We start from the raw sequence: 24124 nt of genomic DNA on the forward strand, positions 1-24124 counted from the left end.
AATTCTTAAAAAAAAAACAAGATCCAAAGGAACCAGAGCAGTTGAGAAAACTGTTTATTGGTGGCTTGAGCTTTGAAACTACAGATGATAGTTTAAGAGGACATTTTGAGAAACGGGGCAAATTAACAGATCGTGTGGTGGAAGACCCCCAAACAAAACATTCCAGATGCTTTGGTTTTGTGACTTGCTCTTGTGTTGAAGAGGTGGACGCAGCACCGTGTGTAGGCCACACAAGGTTGGCGGGCATGTAGTGGAACCAAAGAGAGCTATTGCTAGAGGGGATTCTGTAAAACCAGGTGCCCATCTAACAGTGAAGAAAATTTTTGTTGGTGGTATTAACGAAGATACAGAAGAATATAATTTGAGAGACTGCTTTGAAAAGTATGGCAAGACTGAAACCATAGAAGTTATGGAAGACAGGCAGAGTGGAAAAAAGAAAGGATTTGCTTTTGTAACTTCTGATGATCATGATACAGTTGATAAAATTGTTGTTCAGAAACACCACACTATTAATGGGCATAACTGTGAAGTAAAAAAGACCCTTTCTAAATAAGAGATGCAATCTGCTGCATCACAAAAAGGTCATGGAGGTGGATCTGGCAACTTCATGGGCCATGGACGCAACTTTGGCCATGGTGGAAACTTTGGTGGAAGAGGAGGCTATAGTGGTGGAGGTGGCAGCAGAGGTAGTTATGGAGGAGGTGATGGTGGTTATAATGGATTTGGAGGTGATGGTAGCAACTATGGCGGTAGTCCTGGTTATAGTAGTAGAGGGGGCTATGGTAACAGTGGACCAGGATATGGAAACCAAGGTGGTGGATACGGTGGTGGTGGTGGAGGATATGATGGTTACCATGAAGGAGGAAATTTTGGCGGTGGTAACTATGGTGGTGGTGGAAATGATAATGATTTTGGAAATTGTAGTGGACAACAGCAATCAAATTACGGACCCATGAAAGGCAGTCCCTATGGTGGTAGTTATGGATCTGGTGGTGGAAGTGGTGGACACAGTAGCAGAAGGTTCTAAACACTCAACAGAAAATGGCTATAGTTCTTAGCAGGAGAGAGAACAAGGAGTTGTCAGGAAAGCTGCAGGTAACTTTGAGACAGTCATTCCCAATGCATTAGAGGAACTGTAAAAATCTGCCACAGAAGGAACGATGATCCATAGTCAAACAAGTTACTGCAGCTTAAACAGGAAACCTTTTTTGTTCAGGACTGTCATGGCCACAGTTTGCAAAAAGTGCAGTTACTAATTAATGCAATATAGTGTCAATTAGATGTACATTTCTGAGGTCTTTTATCTGTTGTAGCTTTGTCTTTTTCTTTTTCTTTTCATTTCACCAGGTATACTGCCCTGTAAATTGTGGTAGTGGTTCCAGGAATAAAAAATTAAGGAATTTTTAACTTTTCAACATCAATATTGTGTAGTTCAGTTTTTCTACATGTTAGTACAGAAACTTAACAAAATGCAGTTTGGAAGGTGTTTCCTTCTGAGTTAACAAGAAGATCACTGATAATTACTATTTTGCATGAATTCTGCTAAAGTTAACTGTAAAGAAACACCTGCTGACTTGAAGTTTAAGGGGAATCTATTCTCCCCATTTCCAAACCCATATGAATGGGCACTGACATGTGGAGAGAACAGATAACTTGGATGTTTGCAATGTGTGTTTTAGATAACAACTAGGATTGGGTATTTAAATTAGCATATTTGTGAATTTAATAGCATTAAAATTTACCTTCAAATGAAAAATCTCAGAATTAAAAAAAAATTTAAACATGATACGATAGTTTGCACAGTTTATTTTATTTCTGCAGTATAATACCAACCACTTCTAATGTGACATTACAGGCCTGTTTGGTACTCAAGTATCATTTTCTTAACTACAATTGTCAAACCACATTTTCTTCTGGCTCATTTAAAGGGATTAAGGTGCATTTACATTTTTAAGGTAACTTGTACAAGTTGTAACTTGACTTTGGTAAATGGAAGAACATGAAACAGAGAATTGTACGTAAGTATGCTGCTCCATTTGAAAGAGTTAAGAAATCAACTTTGAAACCATTCTCAGTTATCAGTCAATTAGTGCAATTGTGTCCTTCTTTACAAAAACATAATGATTCAAACTCACCTGCTAAAAGAAATGAACTAGTAAATGATTGTTCATTTTAGAAGACTGCTTTGTTTTGTTAAGTGATGCAGAGATCAAGGTTCTCAACCTGATTTCACCCTACTAACTGGCTACATGAGCTTACATAAGACACACAATTGCTGAACCAAAGGTCCTCGTTGGTAAATGTGGAGATAATAACAATTGCTCATCTTCCTAGGTCACTTCAAGGATCATAAAAAAGAAAATCATATGAATTAAAGTATTTTGAAAATGATGAAAGAAATGTGCAAATAAAAGTAATTACTATCATTCAGTTTTAGTCATAATCAGCACTCAATAAATGCATGTCAAGAAATAACAAACTGCATATAAAAAATAACAAACTGAAGTAGAGCATGTAAAATCTAATTCAATTTATAAAAATTCCATTTTAACCACAACTACTAGGAGCTTTCCTGATGTTAAAAGCAATTTCTGAATTATACAGAGCATATAGTGATTCTAGAAGTGAAAATAAAAGTTGCTACAATAAAATGATGAAAATTAGTTGTTGTTTTTTTTTTCAAATGAATGATGATTTTTCTAAAGCTAACTGCCTATTATAATAATCCTGATTTGGCACAAAACATTTCTGGTGATCCTTTCTAAGAAAGGCCAACAGTACAAATTCCCAACAGCTGATCCTACCTTATTACTCACCAAGCACTCAATTTTTAATGCATTGCTCTGCTCACAAAAATATAAAGGAAATCTCTGAAGTGGAAAGAGGGGAGAGTTAACAGGAAGTTGAATGAAAGCAATTGGACAAGTAGGAGTTATCCTGTGGTAAAGTATGAATTCTGGCACTGATCTGCAGACTCACTTTGGGCTCTCTGCAAGGTAGTGTAGTTCAACTGGAGTCTCCCACATTAAGCCTGAATCTTAAAATGATCCTAAAGTGCTCACAGGTTAGTCCTGGGCCAGGGCTCCTTAACTTAAGTCATAGGGATTAAGCTCAATCAAAGAGAGACTCACAAGTACAATTATCAGACATAAAAGAAAACAAGCCCCTATGACTGACTGGCAGTAAGGATAAAAGTAATGGATTTAAACTACCAATATCTTCACAAATTGGAATTAATAGATACCAATCACAAAATAGCTACATATGAGTGACTGAAGAAATAAAAATTAGAATCAAAAAGACAGGGGGAAGAAAACAAAAAACAGAGCAAACAAGAGGCAATCAAAAGTAACCTGACAATCACACAATGGACTATTCAGTCTTAAAAAGGAATGAAGTTCTGATACACGCAACAAAATGGCTGACCCTTGAAGACAATCACATTGATTTGAAAGTAAGCCAGACACAATGGAAAAATAGTGTATGATCTCACTGATATGAAATAATTAGAATAAGCAAATTTATAGAGTCAGAAAATAGAATACAGGTTATCTGGGGCTGGAGTGGGGGGTAGGGAATGAGAAATTAATGCTTAACTGGTACAGATTTTCTATTTGGGGTGATGGAAAAGTTTTGGTAATGGATGATGGTGATAGTAACACAACATTTCAAATGTAATCATTAACACCACTGAATTTTATATTAAAATGTGGTTAAAAGGGGAAATTTTAGGTTATATATATGTTACTAGAATAAAATTCTTAAACAACTGTACTACACAAGCACGAATCCTAATGTAAATTATAAGATTCTATTAATATTGTTTCACTTATGTTGTTTCAATTGCAGCAAAAGTACAACACTAATGCAAAGTGTTAATGAAAGAGAAAACTGTGGGTGTGAGGAGATGTTTAAGGGAACTCTGAATTTTCTGCATGATTTTTTTGTACACCTACAACTTATCTAATAAAAAAAAGTTAATGATCACCAAAAGTAAGGCAGACTTCCCAAACCACATTTATTCTATAAAAATCTACTTGCCTCCAAGGTAGTTTTCCAATAGAATGCTTCCAAGTCCAAATCACATGCCTACACACAAGCTGGGAATGGCTACGCTGATATATACCAAATATAAAATTCAATCACAATTAAAAAGGATTGCCATCTAGTTAAAAACATTATTTTCCAAACACTTTTGCTCTTTAAAAGTATAGGGAAAATTGTTAATATATCACAAAATTCACAAGCTATTTTTATCTTTGTACGTGTATGATCTAGAATTTAATGTTAAACTAAATATCACTCCTGGGTTTTGGCAATAAAAGTATATGAAAATTTCATAACTTTAAAGCAACCATCATAATTTTTCAACTGTGATTTTTAGAATTTCTTTTGTTAATAAAAGTGCATTCATATGGAAAGAATTAAAGAAAAAAGAAAGGAAAAAATAAACTTCGCATTCTCAAAAAAAAGTAACCTCACAGATTTGAAAATAAAGAGCGAAGATTTTCAGAAATGTATATAAAATTTAATAAATGATCAAAATGAATTTATCATAGGAGCCCAAGGTGGTTTACCATTAGAAAACCTACAGATATAATTCTCCACATTATCAAAATGAAAGGAGAGAATGATGTTAATATTTTTTTAATTTAATAAAACTCAGTATCCATCCATGATTTAAAACATAAAAATCTCAAATGAAAAACGAAAGCCAACAAGGAACAAAAGGAAACATTTCAACCTGATAAAAGGTGTCTGTCACAAAAAGAAACAAATAAAACAAGATAATAAAAAAAATTACAGAAAACATTATTCTGGATGGAAAAAATATTAGAAGTGTCCCCTTTAAAATCAAGAACAAGACAAGCATGCCTACTGTCACTGCTTCTATTCAATACTGCACTAGCAATTCTGGGCCATGCAGGAAGACTAGAAAATGAAATAAAGGCTATAAAAAGTAGAAAGGAAGAACCCAAACTGCCGTCATTATTCACAAATTAAATAAATGGTACATAGAAAACCTGAGAAAATTTACAAACGAATTATTAAAATTAAAAAAGAGTTTAGAATTTGGGTAAGAGCCATATACAAAAAAAAAAAAATTATTTCTTTATGCCAAAAGCAGTGCAAAAATATAATTTTAAAAGTGCTACCATTTAGAATAATTAGAAAAAATAAGGTATCTAAAAATAACTAGCAAAAGATGTATAAGACCTGTTTGGAAGAAATAACATAAAAATGTTAGCTCTTCCTAAACTGATCCATAGATTCTATGCAATTCTAATCAAATTTACAATGGAGTTTACCAAAGAACTGGTAAGTAGATTCTAAAACTTACATGGAATAGTAAAGACCCAAGAATAGCCAAGATACATCCCAAAAAGATGAATAGGTGACTTGATAACTAGCTTTTCAGATATCAGGACTTACAGAACTATAGTAATTTAAATAGTTTGATATTGAGCCAGATAAATTAACCAACCCAACAATCAGCAAGAACAGAAACAGACTGTGTGTGTGTGTACTTAATGCTGAAAGAGCTGGGAAAAAAGTGAACCATTGGAAAAAAGGTGAACCACTGGAGAAAAGGTGACCCATTTAATAAATTGTGTTGTAATACTGATTAGCAATCCATATTGGGAAAATCAAAGGAACTGAATTCCTGCTTTTTCAAAAACAATTTCTGACAGATTAAAATCTTAAATGCTTAAATTAAAAACGGAAAACTTCTGGGGCAAAATATAGAATAGATTTATGACCTCAGGGAAAGGAAGGACTTCTTAAACAAGATACACAAAAGCAACTCATTATTAAATACACAAAGCAACTGATTATTAAATTTGATTTCATTGCAAAAGCCACCATAAAGATGGAGAAAAGACAGGTCATGAATCAAGAGAAGGTACTTTCAATACATATAACCCACCACCAAAGTCTTATTTTCCAGAATCTCGGAGCCAATTTTTAAAAGATAGACCACCCTATGGAAAAGTGGATAAAAGACATGGAAACAGGGATTTCACAATGGAGGATACACCAATGGCAAAGAAATATTTGAAAAGACATTCATCCTTATCTATGTGTTCATAGCAACACAGATGGTAATAGCATAAAACTAGAAAGAACCCAAATGTACATGGATAAGAGAACAGACAAATTGTGGTATATCACATAATGGATACTATATACAGCTACACGCAAAAAAAAAAGTATCCTTTTTATAAACATAACATTAAATTTTAAAAAACAATTTGCAGAAGGCAATATACAGTATGATTTTATTTTTATTAAGCAAAACAAGAAAATGTTAACAATTTTGTTTAGAAAGACATGCAAAGATAGTAAAACTATTTTAAGAAAGCAAAATACTTATGAACACAAAATTTTGGAGGTGGTTAACCTGGCAGGGAAAGCAGGGCAAGAAGAAACCCAAGGTAACTTCATCAGCACTGGTAATGAGCTAGTAAGTTGGGTGGTGAGTTCTTTTTGCATGATGCCTCATATTTACTATTTAAATTATGATTATTCTTTTGTATGTATAAAAATTACATAACTATATTTTAAATACAGCCCTAACAATAAAGCATTCTTCTATAGAATTACTTCTTCCAAAAAAAAGATTAAAATAAGGCCTCTCTTTCATTCAACACATCTATTCTTGCAACTCCTTTTCCAATTCCACCTAAGCATGGCAGAACAGTGTGCTTCTTTTAATTATTTCCATCCAATGTATGTCACTATGCTACTTAACTACTATGCTATACATACTTCATAGAGACCTATATAGTAATAAATTAACTAAGAATCATAACTCACCTAAGGTAAGCCTATGGAGCAAGCAGCAACTCACTTCTTGAATTTTTTCATTGATAGGGAATGCTTTCATGGCTTCCACCACAATATTGTAACACCTGACATTGCCACTCATGAGGACTTCAACATTACTGCCTACATTTAAAGAAAGCTTAATTATCAATAAGGTAATTTTCTCCTTTCATATACAAAGATATCTTATATAGACTATACAAATATGACAGTATAATGGCTACTTTTCCACATTTAAGTCATAGTCTATCAAATAGCAATGAAAAATACTATGTTGAACATTACTAATATAATGGGATTTAGGACTCATCTTTCGCATTAAGGGAAAATTGCTTTAATCCTATTTCATGGCTTAAATCTTAAGATGAAAACCGAGGGAAAATTCAGAGTGCTTTTATATAAGTCTAAAAATGGAATGTGTTGGCCACAAGTTTTCAAATAAATTAATCTGTGGACTTATTTCCTAATGAGGAGCTGCTTCATTGTAGAATGACTCCAACATTGGTCCTTTTCCTTGAAGTGATAAAAGAAAACACAAAATTACATCACACAATCAAACAGCTAAATTCAGTTATGGCCTATTCCCTGTCTAGTAGAGAAGGGCAGCAGAAGAGCAGCCAGAGTACCAGACACAGACACAAGCTTCCAGAACGCTCCCAGACAGATAAAGAGGAAAGAGGGTTGAGGGTGAGGGGGCTAAGGGAGAAGGAAGAGAGGTGTAATATTAAAGTATATGGCTAATGGATAAACATCAATGAAACAAAAGGGAGAAAGAATCTACTGGGAAAGGTAACTTAGGAATAAAGAGGCTGAGTATGAGAACCTATGTGGAGAAAACTAATTTATATCCCTGAATGAAAGATTAACTATTCCTTAAGGGGAAAAAAAAAAAGTCTGCAAAACATTTTTCCTTCTGTTCTGGCATAGCCAAAACTAAGCAACTATTTTCCCAAAAACATCTCTTTTTACTGTTTAACTTGTATTAAAAACATTAAATATAGAAAAACTTGTAATAATAAAAGGATATAGCCTTTTAAGATAATTACTCACTTCTACCCAGAAAAGCAGGCATGATTTGCTCAAAATTGAAAGGTAAACATCTTTCAGTTAGAGTAAATGTTTCAAACTCTTGATTTATTGATATTTAGCTGTATTTTCTTTGACTTCTGCATATGAATCAATACATTTTAACTGGAGTTATATGTTAAATGTGGGTGGAAAACAATAAATTTCCTAAACATCTGGCCCAAAATTAATTAATCAATGTTTAATAATGACATCCAAGGAAAAGTAAAATGAAGAATTTATTCAAGTTGTTGGCAGACTCAAGAAAAACTGAAAAATATGACCTTTCTCTATATTTGGTCAACCCCGCCTACTTTCAAGTGTTTAATTTCCTGTGGATAAGAAAACATGATTTTATAAACATCACAGAGAAAGGACATTCTTTTCATAAGGATATTGCGTTTTTACCCCATTACACTAAAGTCACATCTTCAGATTTTCATACAATTTATATCTGAAACCACATATTCATATTATATATATTCTACTACATACATACAAACTACATATTATATAATAATATCAATATTTTTAGAACACTTACTATGTTCTTTACTTAATTTAACTCATTTAACCCTCACAACAACGTCACAAATGAGAGGATTAAATATAACTAGATAAATGCTTATGGAGAAATGCACACAAGTAATGCATGGAATATCAAATGTTAACATGCAATTAAAAAACAAAAGTAACAGAATCCAAGGCATTAGTTTAGTCTGTGAACAATCATTGGTTGCACATTTTAGCCCATTAACAATCACTGGTAGCATACACAGCAAATTAATTTCTTCTTTTTTGTACTTTTTTGTGAAAAAGTGGCTGAATTTCAAAACATCACTAAAATATTGTGACAGGAGTCACAATACAGTTAAATCTCCTTTATGTGACTTTTCAGGCCCTTCATGATCAGGTTATGTCTCCAGCCTTATGCAATGACTCTCACCAAGCCCTTCCCCTGCCTCTACCAATAAACCAGAAACAGGCATTGGTGAATGAGCATGCACATATGAGGACACACAAGTGCACACACACATAAGCATATAGTTTACTGAACTACCTTTGTCTTCATAAATGCACGATGCTCTCTTTTGCTCTGGGATTTTTACACTTAAACTGGTCACTGCCTGGAACACACTGCCTGCACTCCCGCCTCAGCTCACACCTCCCTACACATAATGCTCTCCTCATCATTCCAGTCTCTGCAAAGAGATCTTGCCTAACTCTCTAATTGTTTTCATAATGTTCTGCATTCTGCCGTCACCAGCCAGACCACTTGTGACCACGTTATAATCACTATGCACTTATACCCCATTGTATCATAAGCTCTAAAGAAGGAACATGTTTATATTTAACACTAAGGTTTCTGCCAACACTAAACACACAGCCAGCTGCCATATAATCTCAATAAATACAAATTAACTAAATTAATACACAAATAAATGGGTTTAGCATCCAAAGTTTCTAAAAAATAAAAACATTTTCGAAACAAACTCAGAGATATGTCACAGTTTTTCAGATACAACAAGAAATCACATATATAGGCTACTTACAAGGAATCGCTAGGGAATGTAAACAGTGAAGTACATGAAGCACAATTTCCTCTTCATCCTTAAAATTTTTTAATGTACTTAGCAATATCATATAATCTTTATTCTCAATAAATTCAGTCAGCTGCTCCTCTGAAACTAAAATTGAAAGGCAAAATACTGAAGAAGCTTAAAGGGGATATAAAATTTTAATTTTTCACAAATATAAAATTCACGACAGTTATGAGAGTGAATTCAAATTACAAAAATAAAATTATATTTTAGTAAAAAGTCCTTCCTTAAAAAAAGCTATTAAAGTTAAAATAATTTTGTTTGATCTATATTAGTTACCCCACTTTTTAAATGTAAACATGCTAGTCACCAGTTTCCAGAAAAACAAAATTCTAGAGAAATTTTAGAAAAAATTCTAGAGAAAATAGAACACATCTTAATAAAGATGGTGGACTGGAAGCGACTTCTGTTGAAGGGCAGCGCTGCTAAGTCAAATTTATCAATTTAAGAGGCATGAACTTAAGCAAATAACAAGAAATTTGACTTTGAAATACTATCTTAATGGTTCTCCATCAGATACCAAAAATTTTCATCATTAATTTTCATAATTAAAGCCTTTGGGTTAAGCCAATGAGCCACTGGCTTGACTCTGGAGTCATTTTAATGGAAGAAAATTTGAATAACATGATATAAAAATCTGGTTTTTCGAGCCTGAGAATGGCACTAACAAAAATGTTAGAAAATGCACCAGGTTCATGGGTTTCTAAGCAATGATCTACAGTAATTTTTTTTTTCAATTTCCCGTGACCATAGAAAGCAGTATGAAATTGGTTAGGTTCATCTAATAAACAAGGGGTTTGTTGGAAATTTCTCATTTTATGGAGTTGTCTACACAAGCATACTTTCAAATGTTGAAAATTAACTTTACAGTTGCAAATAAATCTTGGGGAACTTGTTTCTCCTGCTGAAATCAGAAATTCATCTGCTCTACATCTACGATAATGCTCTAAGCACTGATTATCTTTCCATCAAGAAAGATTCTTCTTTTTAACATTCCCTGGGCCTTCTTCACATGTCCTGACTAGACCCCACATGTTGATTTGAGATGATGTCAGCCCTTCTCCTGCAAGTAAGAATCTGCTCCAAAACTGCAGCACAGAAGATGTGCATTACAGGCCCTGCCACACAATAGAACCTCAGACTCTATCCTGCCCAATTCTTATCAAAAGCTTAGCTGCAAGAAATAACATTTATCGAAGATAGCATGAAGGACACACAGCTTGTATCCCTCATGCACAGTCAACTCTTTCAACAAGCCTGATCATCACAGAGAGCTGAGTAAGAGGTCCACGCTGTTCTGACTCTTCACAGAACTGCTTTCGATGAAATACACTTGCAGTCCTTGTAGGCTGGGTATAGTTTAACATCTCACCCAGAAAAAACTATGGAAGGATTTTCTCAAGTCTCCCACAAGTCTAACCTCTGAGTAATGGGTTTGCTTTTATCTCAAGAAATTTTGTAACCAATGATGTTTACCTCCCTTCTTTGCTTAACAAGAAGCTCAGAGCCAAATTTCTGGTCCTCCCTTTTGCCAATTCACTAGAACTTAAGTAATAAACTTAACTAAGCTTCATATTGTTTTCCTTCACCCATTTCCTCATCTGTTTTTGTTCCCCACCCAGCCCCCTCCAAGGTTTTTAACTCTCTATTAAGCTGTATAAAGTCCTTTCTGGAATGAGACAGGAAATTAAACTCTGTAAGGCAATCTATCTCATATTCTTGCAGAGTCACAAACTAGAATGGTTAGCTGAAATGGACACAGGATCATTCTTATCCTAAACCCCAAGCACAGTTAGCTCTCATAATGACACAAACAGAGAAATCAAAAAATGGTGGTGAATTGAACTGAACTATAATTGTGTGTCTTCAGACAGGTTGCTTCACTTCTCTGGGCCTCCATTTCCTCAGTAAGTCAGTGCAAGGACTAAACAAAGGTTCTAATCAACTCCAAAATTACATGAAAATTTCTTTTATTAATCTCAGTGCCATCATAAAATATATATTAGTCTTTTCCCTAAGGGACACTTTTTAAACATTCTCTTGCTCCTTTATACAGAGCATTTGGCAGTATCTAAAATCTCTGGAGATGACTACACCATAAACTCAAATTTAACTTATGCTTGGCTTCAGTTTTATATTTTCTTTCCTATGACCCACACATCTAATTTGTAAAATGAACCTTATGCCTTGTTAAGCAATGGAAGAAAATATATTACAATTACATCATTTATAAGACATGAATGAAATTCACCCCAGGAAATAAAAAAACAGTATTTCTGAATTAATACCATTATTTACTCTTGACAGACAAAATCCTACTTCTTAATAAATAGTTTGATTTTAAATACCTTCTTAGTATCTTAATTTTAATTACTTTTCCCATTATGGGCCTTTTAGCCTTTGCAAATTTCAAAATAGAGAATTTGGAAATTTAAATACCTCTCTCAAACAGTACATGTAAAGCTTTGCATCCAAGTTTCTGGATCTCTTCATTGGCTGAAAATGTGTTCATGGCATCAAAAATTAACAAGAAAATATCACTTTCTTCATCCAGTATCAGCAAAGTGATTTTACCTATTTTGAAGAGAACAGTATACCATAAATAAATAGCTAATTTAACACATGTATTAATTTTTACATGAGGACTGGAAATGGATTGTGGACTTTTCTTTTTGATAAACCACTTATTTCCCCCAGATGTTAGACCTAGCAATCTCTGCAGTCTTTGTAATTGAGATAAATCCCTGGTTCACATCACTGCAATTCCATGATTTTTTTTTTTTTGCAATCAACTTCTCTAGCCTAGTCCTCTTTCCTTCAACTCCTAAAATGTGTTTTTATCTTCCTCTTAAGACACTATCACCCCAAACCAGGCCAACTTCTATGTTCCCTATCTTCATCAATGATACCATTAGTCAATAGTTACTCAAGAGAGAAACTACGCAGTTATCTTTCAATCCTCCCTCTCTCTTCTCAGTCTCTGCCCAAACAACAAATCAATCTATTACCAAACCTTTCAAGTCTACCTCCTAAATATCTCCAAATCTCCTTCTGAAGTAGGCTCCTCCAACTGAGTTCAGGACCTCATCATCTCCACCCAAAATGCTAAAACAATTGCTTAATTGCACTCCTTGTCCCAACACTCTACCACCCAACTAGTTTATTCCGTACATAATATTTTCCAAACACAAGTGTAATCCTGTAAATACCTTACTTAAATCTTCTAAGACCTTCTCAAAGTCCTCAGTATGACAAATAAGACCCTCCACAAACTGACTACACATTATCTCATCAGTCATATGTTGTCTCAACTCCAATCATGTTAAGTTCTTTATTCATCATTAAACACACTCTTTAATACCCCTTTGTCCTTGAACTAGCTATCCCCTCTGCCTGAAATGCCCTTGCCCTTTTCCACACCAAACATAACTCCTACCATAACTCAAATACTAACACACTGGCCCCGCCCTGTTCAAGATGGACTCCACCTCCCTACAGAAGCTTTGAACAATAATGACAGAAAAATCTTTCTCAGTGCTCCAGAAAACACATGAAGGACTTCAGTAACAGGGCAAGAGAAGATTAAAGACAAAGACTACTTAAAAGCAGTAAGATCCCCTGGTGCCCTAGCTGGCCCCTTCCCTACCCCTCACCTGCTGGGCATGGAGACAGCCGGCGCTCTCAGTGAGGATTCCTGGTTCCAGTTCCAGAGGGAACAGAGTAACCCCTATGCATATACAGGGAGCAAACATGTCTGGCACAATCTGTCTGGTGGTGGCCTGAGTGACTGTCTCAGAAGTTGCGCTGCATGTAGAACGCAGCTCACAGACTGATCCTACAGAAAGCTGTGGGAGAGCAGTCAAATAGTGCTGCCTGGGGCAAGGGATTGCTGGCTGTGGCACGTATTGTGCAGTGCTGGGGACTGTGAAGAAACTGTTTCCTAGGGAAGATGGGACACGCATATCCATGTAAATGGGGGAATTCCCAGGGACACATGCTTATGTCCAAGACAAGGCGCATGTGTGAAAGGTTCAGGGAGGCCCCTATGTTTTGGCCTGGAGCTATTCTCCAATTCACTGTATGAATAGGGTGTGAAGGAGAACACTTGCACAGGTCAATCTGTAAAGACTGGGAAAGGTGTTTTGGTGGGGTTGTTTTGGTTGTTTTTTTGTTTTGTGTGTGTGGTTTTTTGTTGTTGTTGTTAGCTCCTGGCATTTCCAGAAAGCTCTCTTGTAACACTAGCTGAGTAAAATCTTAAGTAATAGACACCTCAGGGTCTAAATTCCAGCCGTAACACATTAAAATACCAAAATGTCCACGTTTCAACAAAAAGTCACGCAACACAGAAATAGGAAGTGGTCGCCCAAGCAAAAGAGAAGACTGAAGCATTAGAAACCATCAAGCAGGACGACTAGTTCTGGCACATACCAGACAAAGATCTATAAAAACTGGTCCCTAAATATTCTCAAAGAGCTAAAGGAAAACACGGACAAAGAATTAAAGGAAATCAGGAAAATGATAGATGAACACAAAGAGAATATCAATATAGAGATGGAAATTATGAAAAGGAATCAAACAAAGTTAAAGACTACAGCAACAGAAATTAAAAATTCCCTAGAGGGGTTCAACAGCAGGTTGTAGCTGATGGAAGAAAGAATCAAGGAACTTCAAAATAAGACAATTGAAACCATCCAGTCTGAGGAGCAGAAAGAAGAAAGAATGAAGAAAAGTGAACAGAGCCTGGGGAACCTGGGGGACACCATCAAGTCTACCAATACATGCATCATAGGAGTTACAGAAGAAGAAAGAGAGAAAGGGGCAAAGAAAATATCCAAAGAAATAATGGTTGAAAACTTTCCAAATTTAAAAAAAGACATGAGTATACACTTTCAAGATGCTCAAGGAACTCCAAACAGGATAAACCCAAATAGATCCATGTGGTGGCATATGATTATCAAACTGTCAAATACCAAAGATAAAGTGAGAATTCTGAATGCCTCAAAACAGAAGGAAAATGTCACATACAAGGGAGCCTCCGTAAGATTAAGTGCTGTTTTCTCACTGGAAACCATGTAGACAAGAAGGCAGTGGGATAGCATATTTAGAGCACTGAAAGCAAAACCTGCCAACAAAGAATTCTATATCCAGAAAAACTGATATTTAAAAATGAGGAAGAGATTAAGAAATTCCCAGATGAGCAAAAGCTGAGTTGTCTGTCACCACTAGTCCAGCCCTGTAAGTAATGCTAGAGTTCTGAAAGTTGAAGGGAAAGGACAAAAGACAATAGATAGAAGCTGCATGAAGAAATAAATATCTCCAGTGAGGGGAACAACATGAGTAAATATAAATGCCAGCACTACTACATTTTTGGTTTGTAACTCCACTTTTTACTTCCTATAAGATCAAAAGGCAAATGTATAATATGTAATGAGAAATCAGTGGTTTGAGATTCAACATATAAACACATAATTTACAACAAGACATACCTGAACTACATAGTTTGCATATACTATTGAAGTTAAGTTGATATCAAAGCAAACAAGATTAATACAGATTTAGGATATTAAACTTAATCCCCATGGTAACCACATAGAAAACACCAGAGTATATGTGAGCTCATAGAGACAGAAATTAGAATATAGATTGCCAGGAACAGGGGATGAGGGGAATGGGGAATTGATGCAAAATGGGTACAGGGATTCTGTTTGGGGGGAAGGAAAGTTTGGGTAATGGAACATGGTGAGGGTACTACAAAATACTGAATGTGATTAACCCCACTGAATGGTATGCTTGGCAGTGGTTGAGATTGGAGAGCTTATGTTGTACATATGTTCCCACAATTACAGACAAGAAGAAAAAAAGAAAAACAACTAAAGAAATAATAACAGTTAAATGCAACATGTGATCCTGGATGGGATCTAGCAAGGGAGGAGAAAAGGCTCCAAGGGACATATGAAAAAATTGGAATATGGACTGTAAGCTTTACATCAATGCTAAATTTACTGAACTTGATAACGTTATTTAAAGTGGTTACTTAAGCGAATATCCTTGTTCTTAGGAAATGTACATAGCAGTATTAAATGCTCAAGAACATGATATATAAAACTGTTCTGGTTTTCTAGAGCTACCGTTACGCAAAATACCAGAAATGGATTGGCTTTTATAAAGGGGATTTATTAGGTTACAAATCTACAGTTCTAAGGCCATAAAAGTGTTCAAACTAAGGCATCAACAATAGGACACCTTCACTGAGGAAAGGCCAATGGCATCTGGAACACCTCTGTTAGCTGGGAAGGCACGTGGCTGGCATCTGCTGGTCCTTTGCTCCCAGGCTGCATTTCAAAATGACTTTCTCCAAAATGTCTCTGGGCTTCTGTCTCTCTCACTTTCTCTCATCTCTCTGCATGGTTCTCCTGGGGTGTTTCTCTCTAAGCATCTGGGAGTCCTCCTTAGCTTCTTCGGGGCAAACTCTGGGCTTCATTTCTTAGCTTAGTATCTCCAAATGTCTTTCTGGCTGCATCTCCCAGTGTCTCTAAGCATCTGGATATGTGTTGGCTCTTAGCTTCTCTCCAAAATGTCTCTCTCAACTTCTCTGAGCTTCTGCTCTCTGTAAGCCCTTAAAGGACTCCAGTGATCTAATTAAGACCCACCCGGAATGGGTGGGGACACATCTCCATGGAAATAATTTAATCAGAGGTCTCATCCACAGTTGGGTGAGTCACATCTCCATGGAAACAATCTAAAGATTCCACCCAAAAAGATTGGGTTAAAAGATCATGGCTCTTCTGGGGCCCATAACAGTTTCAAAACCAGCACATTCAATCCACTGGACCCCAAAAAGACATGTTCTTTCCAAATGCAAAAATAAATTTATTCCATCACAATATAGATGGGTATAAAGTCTTATCAAGATCAGTTACAGGCATGGCTTGTCCTAAGGCAAAATTCTCTTCTGGTTGTAACCTGCAAAACTCAGAACAAGTTATCTGTCCTCAATATACAAAGGAGGGATAGTCATAGGATAAATGTTCCCATTGCCATAAGGAGAAATTGGAAGAAGACAGGGTTCACGGGACCAAAACAGTTCCTAAAACCCACAGGGCAAACCCCATTTCAAAGTTTGAGAGCCATTTATGTAATGACATTTTATCCTTGGGGCTTGAGGAAGCAGCAGTCCCACCCTTTCCAAAGGCTTATGCAGAGGACTTTTTCTCTCAAAATGCCAGGATGATTGCTCCAACATATCCACACATTGGGGAGACCACTTTCTTCTAGACCCCACCCTCCCCAAACATCAGGGAGACACCCAGACTCTTCCATCTCCAGGGCACATGCTCAACCCCTTCAGAACAGTGGGATGGTGGCCAGGCTCGCCCCAATGTCCGGGGAATGTGCTCCACCCTCTCTGAGGCCTGGGTGGCAGCACTCTTCCTAAGCATCAAGACAGAAGGCCCGTGCTCTGCCTCTGGGGCAAACTCACCCTTTCCACATGCATGGATAGGTCCACTCTCCTGGCCCGAGATTTCCTGGGTCCAGACCTTAGCTTCTATTGTTCTGCCTTTGAGGTCATCCTTCTCTCAATTTTCCCTTCTCCATCCCCTCCAGTTCAGACTAGCAGTGGTTCCATTTATACAGATCCCGCAAAAAATTTGTTGGCTTGGCATGCAGCATACAGGGGTCAAAACCATTAGACAACAGGACTTTCCACAAATCCTTCCTGGGTAACTCCATTTCCATTCCTGGCTTGTAGTGAAATGACTGGCTGGTTCCAGGTTTGTTAAATCTTCACATGGGGTACTATCCTCTGGGGTCTCACTTTGTGGAAGCCCAGAATTCTCCAGACCATCAATTTTCGGTTTCTTTGTACCCAAGAGTTCAGTTCTCAGCTTATCTCTTTCCTCTCACATTTTACAATAAGTTGCAAGGAGAAGCCAGGCTGCATTTTCAACATTTATTTAGTTTGGAGATCTCTTCAGCTAAGTATCCTGGCTCATTGTTTTCAAATTCTGCCTTCCATCTGACACCAGGAATCAATTTTGCCAAATTCTTTGCCACTTTAAAACAAAGATTGCCTTCCTTCCAGTTTACAATGACACATTCATCATTTCTGCTCAGGGCCTCATCAGAAGTATCTTTAGAGTCCATATTTCTACCAACAGTCTCTTCAAAGCAATCTAGGCCTTTTCTATCAAGCTCTTCACAATTCTTCCAGAATCTTCCCCTTATCCATTTAAAAAGTCATTCCAACATGTTTGGTATTTGCAAACCAGCAGTTTGCTAGAGCTGCCATTATGCAAAATACCAGAAATGGATTAGATTTATAAAGGGGACTTATTACGTTACAAATCTACAGTTCTAAGGCCAAAAAAGTGTCCAAACTAAGGCATCAACAGGAGGATACCTTCACTGAGGAAAGGTCAATGGCATCCTGAACACCTCAGTTAGCTGGCACATGGCTAGAGTCTGCTGGTCCTTTGCTCCCAGGTTGCATTTCAAAATGACTTTCTCCAAAATGTCTCTGGGCTTCTGTCTCTCTTAGCTTCTCTCAGCTCTTTGTGTGGTTCTCCTGGGGCGCTTCTCTACAATCATCTGGGAGGCCTCTCTTAGCCTCTCTGGGCAAACTCGGGGCTTCATCTCTTAGCTCAGCATCTCCAAACATCTTTCTGTCTGCATCTCCCAGTGTCTCCAAGCATCTGGGTCTGTGTTGGCTCTTAGCTTCTCTCCAAAATGTCTCTCTCAGTTTCTCTGAGCTTCTCCTCTCCATGAGCTCTTATGGGACTCCAGTGATCTAATTAAGACCCACCCAAAAATGGGTGGGGTCACATTTCCATGTAAGTAATTTAATTAAAGGTCTTGCCCACAGTTGGGTGTGTGACATCTCCATAGAAACTCAATCAAAAGTTTCCACCCCAGAATATTGGATTAAACGATAACAGCTCTTCTGGGGTCAATAATTGTTTCAAACTGGCACAATAACCTACACTTAAGTGTTCAAAAAATGGATGCTAGACAGACAGATAGACAGAAAGACAGACAGACAGATACATGATGGAACGATACGGCAAATGTGGCAAAACATTAAAATTTTGGATCTGGGTACTGAGGGGGTAGGAGATTGTTGGAATATAAAGCACATAAAGTATTAGACATCGTTTGAATACTTCACTATAACACATTTAGTCCTCACTACAACCCAATAAAATTGGCACAGATTATAATCTCCATTTTAGAGATGAGAAAACTGGGGCACAGGAAAGTAATGACCCAAATGAGTCTGCCCAAGGGCAAACAGCTAATAAGGGGCAGAACTGGGTTTATAAATTTAGCTGGACTCTCCTCTATGTCCTACAGTGGTTTTCTTCATATCTATGTTACAGTAATTTTCTCAATAAAAGTGCAAACTCTGAGAATTGATCTAAGAGCACAGTTTACAAGGGGAAGGCTTATAGTAAAAGTTCCTAGATTGTAAGCTCTTAGAGGAGTTGCCACTATTCCTGAGTTGTAATGGTTCCTTCTAGATTCTGAGATGCTGACCTCTTATAAAAAAAATTTCAATTATTTAAATGTTTTTTATCTGTTTGCCTGTGCAGTACTACCCACATATGGTTATTTAACTTAAATTTTAATTAAAATTAAATAAAACTTAAAATTCTGTTGCTCAGTCATGCTGGTCACATATGTAGCTCAATAGCTAATATGACTAGTAGTTCTGGTATTAGACAGCACAGATACAGAACATTTTTATCATTGCCAAAATTATATTGGACAGTAGTGCTGGACTGTGAACATCTATCTATGTTATAGTTATTTTGCCTCATCTGTCTTAGAATTCTCCAGTACCTGGTACAACAGCAAGTGCCCAATACTACTAAATCAATTACTGAATAAGCCAGACAATAAAAATGATTCATAAATTAACCTCCAATACCTAAAATGAACTTTAAAGCACATTAAAAATTTTCCCAATGGGTCAAAACTCTGAACATTATATGGGAGAAATTAACTAGTCTTTTCAACTTTCTTTATCTGCAGACTGCTGACTTCAATACATTCCAATGCTGGGAGATTTTTCAAATTCAAAAACCCATGTCTTTCTGTTCATTGCCAAATGGAAAATGCACACAAACACACAAAAAAGAAAAAGAAACAGGAAAAAAAAGAATCCCAAGGCTGAGGTCAAAATTAAATAAATAAATAAATATTTAAATCTAGCAAATTCCATTAAGTATTTTAATAAAAGGCAGTGGTAAAGTGACGAGTACCTTCTAGCCTTTCATAGCTCCCTTCCATCACACCTGGTCTTTGCGCTCTTTTTCCCTTCCCTTTCTAAGGGTCTTCACTACTCAGCAGGGCTGATGGCTAAGGGGACATTTAAAATCTTCCCAGCCGCATACCCAGCTCCTATCATGCTTTCCTCACAGGCCTCTTCAACTTTGCACACGCTGTTCCCTCAACTTAAAACAAGCAGGAACTCCCACCTATCCTACAAGACTAACTGCCCTATGAACATCCTTTCTTCTCAGAATCTTCTATAATAGCAAGCGTCCATCACAGCAATGATTTTAAGTATTACGCCATATCAAGACCCTTCATTTTCAGGTCCATTATCCTCCAGGCAGAAATTTCCTCAGGAAAAGAATCTGACATTTGGAATTAGACCCCGGTTCTACACTTTTTTGGTAACCCCTCTGAGCTTCATTGTTCCTCACCTAGAAAACTGTGATCAAGTTTCTAACAAGGTTTGTTTTGAGGATTCGAATTTAAAAAGCATGTGAAGCATTTCACTGTGCCTGGCATATATAGAGAGATAAAGGGAAAGCTGCAATGATGATAAACGCATGAGTGGCCAAAAAATAAGAACGTGAGATGTAGGATCAGATGGACGTTGGGAACAAAGCTGGGGTTAGAAATATAGCTTTGAGAGTCATATATAGGGTGATATTTAAAGCAAGATATTGGATGGGATTTCTAAGAGAAAAGCTACAGAGAAAAACAAGGAGATGAAGGAAAGACAAAGAATTTAGAAATCACCAATATTTAGATCATATCATGCCATGATCCTTTAAAAAAAAAACATTAAAACACATTTAGTAAAATGGTTTCAACTTTTTTTATTTGAATTAACATTAAAAATACATGTATGTGTACATTACCTGAAGCTAGAAGTAGATCTAAGGCCTTCAGTCCAACTGTTGCCAGATTTACACTGGCATTATGAACTGTTAGCATTTTAAGAATCAGTCTGGAATTAGAAACAGAAATCGAGATAAGAGTTAAGTATCATACTCAGAGGTTTGCTTATTTAGATCTTGTTTTTACTCACCAATTATTTTATTAGCATCACCAGATTTAATTGCCAATAGCAAAGTTCATGTATTTTTTTTCTTCCTACAAACTTGAACCAGACTTAGGAAAACGGAACAATTGTAAGTCTCAACAGAGAAGTTATAAGTACAGTTTTATTTCCCTTTGAATTAACTATTTTAATCCAATTCCATGTCTAAAATGTCATGAAGAGTTATATACATGAAGAGGCTAAGCCCATTTTTTATTTGTGATGTAAACACAAATGAAAATTTATACATGTTGATGCATTAAAATACAGAGATGTAATAAAGACATTAGTTTGTGTTTATCAATTAAGAATTAAGAACCATTTGAATATTTAAATTATCAATTGTTACTATTTTTGAAGTAAAAATAGATATTTTATATTAGAAAATGTGCCTAAGTGTGTCAACAATAATTAATTAGCTCAAAATCTTGAGGTTTTAACCTGAGTTATCAATTAGCTTTACAGTGTTGGGAGAAAACAGAGCATGGTGAAATCTACAGCTTTGTCTAGATCCTTTCTTGGATTCTCCATCACTTCTCTTCCTATCTGTCCCTAAGTGCCTCCACTTCACCATTCCCATTCTCTGTGACTTCAACACCACATAAAAAAGTTCTTCTTCAGAACTGTAAGCATTTGCAGGGAAATCTCCTTGAATATAATGTTTTACAATAAATTTTTGCTGGAAGCTATCTAATACACTTCACACATAATGCAGGGTGACTGTCTCATTCACAATTGTATTGCTTCTGACTTAGTGGCATAATAAATATTTGATGAATGCAGGGTGAATGAATGATAGAAAGACTACACTTTTGGAAATGTTAATGTAAAATACGTTGAACTGGTTTGCACTGGGATATGACTGACAAGATACATGTTCTACTACTCCCTAAGGTATACATTGTCTAAAGCTTTGGGATCTTGGAAGTTCTCAACCAAACCAAAGGACACTTGAAGTTAAAATTATTAATTACAAGTATAATTGAGGATAACTGCTTATTAAATGCTGTGTATTTTAGAACTGGCTCATAGAAATTCAGAGATTAATTTGGAGATGACAGCATACATTAAGTATAAATTTGTCTTTTTTTCAATAAACACTCTTTAGATGCTGGAAACTAAAGAACAACAGCAACACTGTATCAGGAAAAATACATAAGCACAAATATGCTCACCTATGAACAGACACAGAGCTATACCTTGTCTAACTTTGCAGTTATAGTTGATAATGAAAAACAATATGGAGATGTAAAATTGAGTTTTGCATACTAGAATATGTAAACTCATAGTCAAAAAACTTAGAATATAGGTTACTAAGAGATAGAATGAGACTAGAGAATGCGAAGTAGACACTTAATGTGTACAGAATTTTTAACAAGGTTGAACTTAAGTGTTTGGAAATGGATAGAGGTGATGGTACCTCATTACTGGGATTATAAATAAATGCTGAATTGTAGGTGAATCTGGTTGAAAGGGTTGTTTAGAGTCATGTATGTCACCAGAAGGAAAGCTAGAGGTTACAGTATGGGACTGTATAGCACAGTGAACCTTGTGGTGGATGTTGTTTAAGATTAACACTACAAATATAAATAAGTTCTTTCATGAACTAGTACAAATGTATAACACTTGTACAAAGAATTAATAATAAAGCGGTATATGGGAAAAAAGTACCTACTGCAGCTACAGACTATAGTTAACAATAATATCTTAATATTCTTTCATCAACAGTAACAAATGTACCACACCAATACTAGAGGTCAACAGTAAGAGGGGATTAAAGAGTATGGGGTATTTTGGGTCTTTTTTTTTATGTTTGTCATTTTTCTTTTTGAAGTAATTAAAATGTTCTAAAAGTGATTGTGATGATGATTGCAAAAATAGCTGATGATGTGAATATATCTCAATAAAATTTGCAGTTAAAAAAATTAGTTTTGCAAAATTATACAAACTTCACAAGCAATATACCATTGGAAGCAACATATATTCACAATTTCCTTCTCTGTGGTGGAGGAGTCACACTAAGTGTAAAGACCACTTACCATTAAGGACAAGATATTTTTAAAATGTCAAGAAACTAACAAAGTTATCCAAAAAGGATATCTCTGAAATACACTTTTCTTCAGAAAAATTTTCTTGACTAATTATGGCTAAGGAAGTGGTCTCAAATAGAGGTCATTATGTTGCAAACTGCAAAAACGTAACTGGTGAAACAGCCATGAAGATTTGGTTACAGATGTGCTGAAAGGTTAATTTCCTCTTTTTTCTTCATTTTGAAAGTGTAGTTTAAACTCTCTAAGTGTTTATATACGAAGACAAATAAACATACTATTTAAAGACAATGAAGCATAAAGTTTTTAAATTACTACCTATAGAAGTAACTTTTCAGTTCCCATATTTTTTTAGAGTTAGTGGTTTTGTATCAGTTCTATTTTAAAAAATTTTGGTTTGAATTCATTAGTAGTCATCTAAGGTCTACAACTTAACCAACTGCATAATTGCATGTTTTCCCAAAATTACAATAATAATTTTTCTTCCTGACTAGTAACAATGTTAACTTTAGATTTAGGGGGAAAACGTTTAAATCCTGAATAATTAAGTAATAAATACGATTACCTGGAAGAATTTCTAGCTCCATTTCCATGTCCTATCCTCTAATAACACTTGATTTACTTCAAGTGGTAGTTTTCATTATTTCAATTAGATAATATACTTCTGAGTTTAAAGCTCTATATAAATGTAAATCATTGATTTGGGAAAACATTCCCATTTTAAAGGGTTCTACCATTTTGGCCTTGGATTACGAATATCAAGGAAAGAGGTGTTGTACGAATAGATAAATATTTAATGCAATTTGTTTTTACACATCTGTCATACTTACTGGTGAACACCAAGGACTTCCCAATCATGTCCAATATCTTGGGGTCCCATTAAGCTTTGCATTGTAGCTGGACAGATCTCTATTAATTTGCACAGAAGTGACCAACCCACCTGAAAGCAATAAAGGCAAATATTCACATTTTTTAAGGATGCTAATGGAACATATTAAGTCAAATATGAGTCTCTTCATTCTTAGTGCAATCAGTGAATATTAATTAAAACAAAATTATGGCCTAAAATGCTTACTGAGAAACAAAAACAAACCATATACTTAGAATGCAATGCATCTTTCTCTGAAAACCATACCAAAAGGGCATACAAAATATACCATAACAATCCTGAATCATGAAGGAAATACATATGCCTATTTTCTAAATCAAAAAAAAAAATAAATTTAGAAGATTTACCAAGATTTTAG

General features: G+C 35.7%; 1 protein-coding gene across 1 annotated transcript in view; it reads right to left on the reverse strand.

Annotated features, from left to right (window-relative positions):
• Positions 1-24124, reverse strand: part of LRRK2 (leucine rich repeat kinase 2) — a 178856-nt gene that overhangs the window by 149926 nt on the left and 4806 nt on the right. Inside the window, 5 exon segments of the mRNA XM_037846387.1 lie at positions 6820-6951; positions 9447-9581; positions 11934-12068; positions 20648-20736; positions 23708-23817. Coding sequence (XP_037702315.1) covers positions 6820-6951; positions 9447-9581; positions 11934-12068; positions 20648-20736; positions 23708-23817 — 601 coding nt within the window.

Source organism: Choloepus didactylus, chromosome 8 (genome assembly GCF_015220235.1).
Source record: "Choloepus didactylus isolate mChoDid1 chromosome 8, mChoDid1.pri, whole genome shotgun sequence".
Lineage (NCBI taxonomy): Eukaryota > Metazoa > Chordata > Mammalia > Pilosa > Megalonychidae > Choloepus > Choloepus didactylus.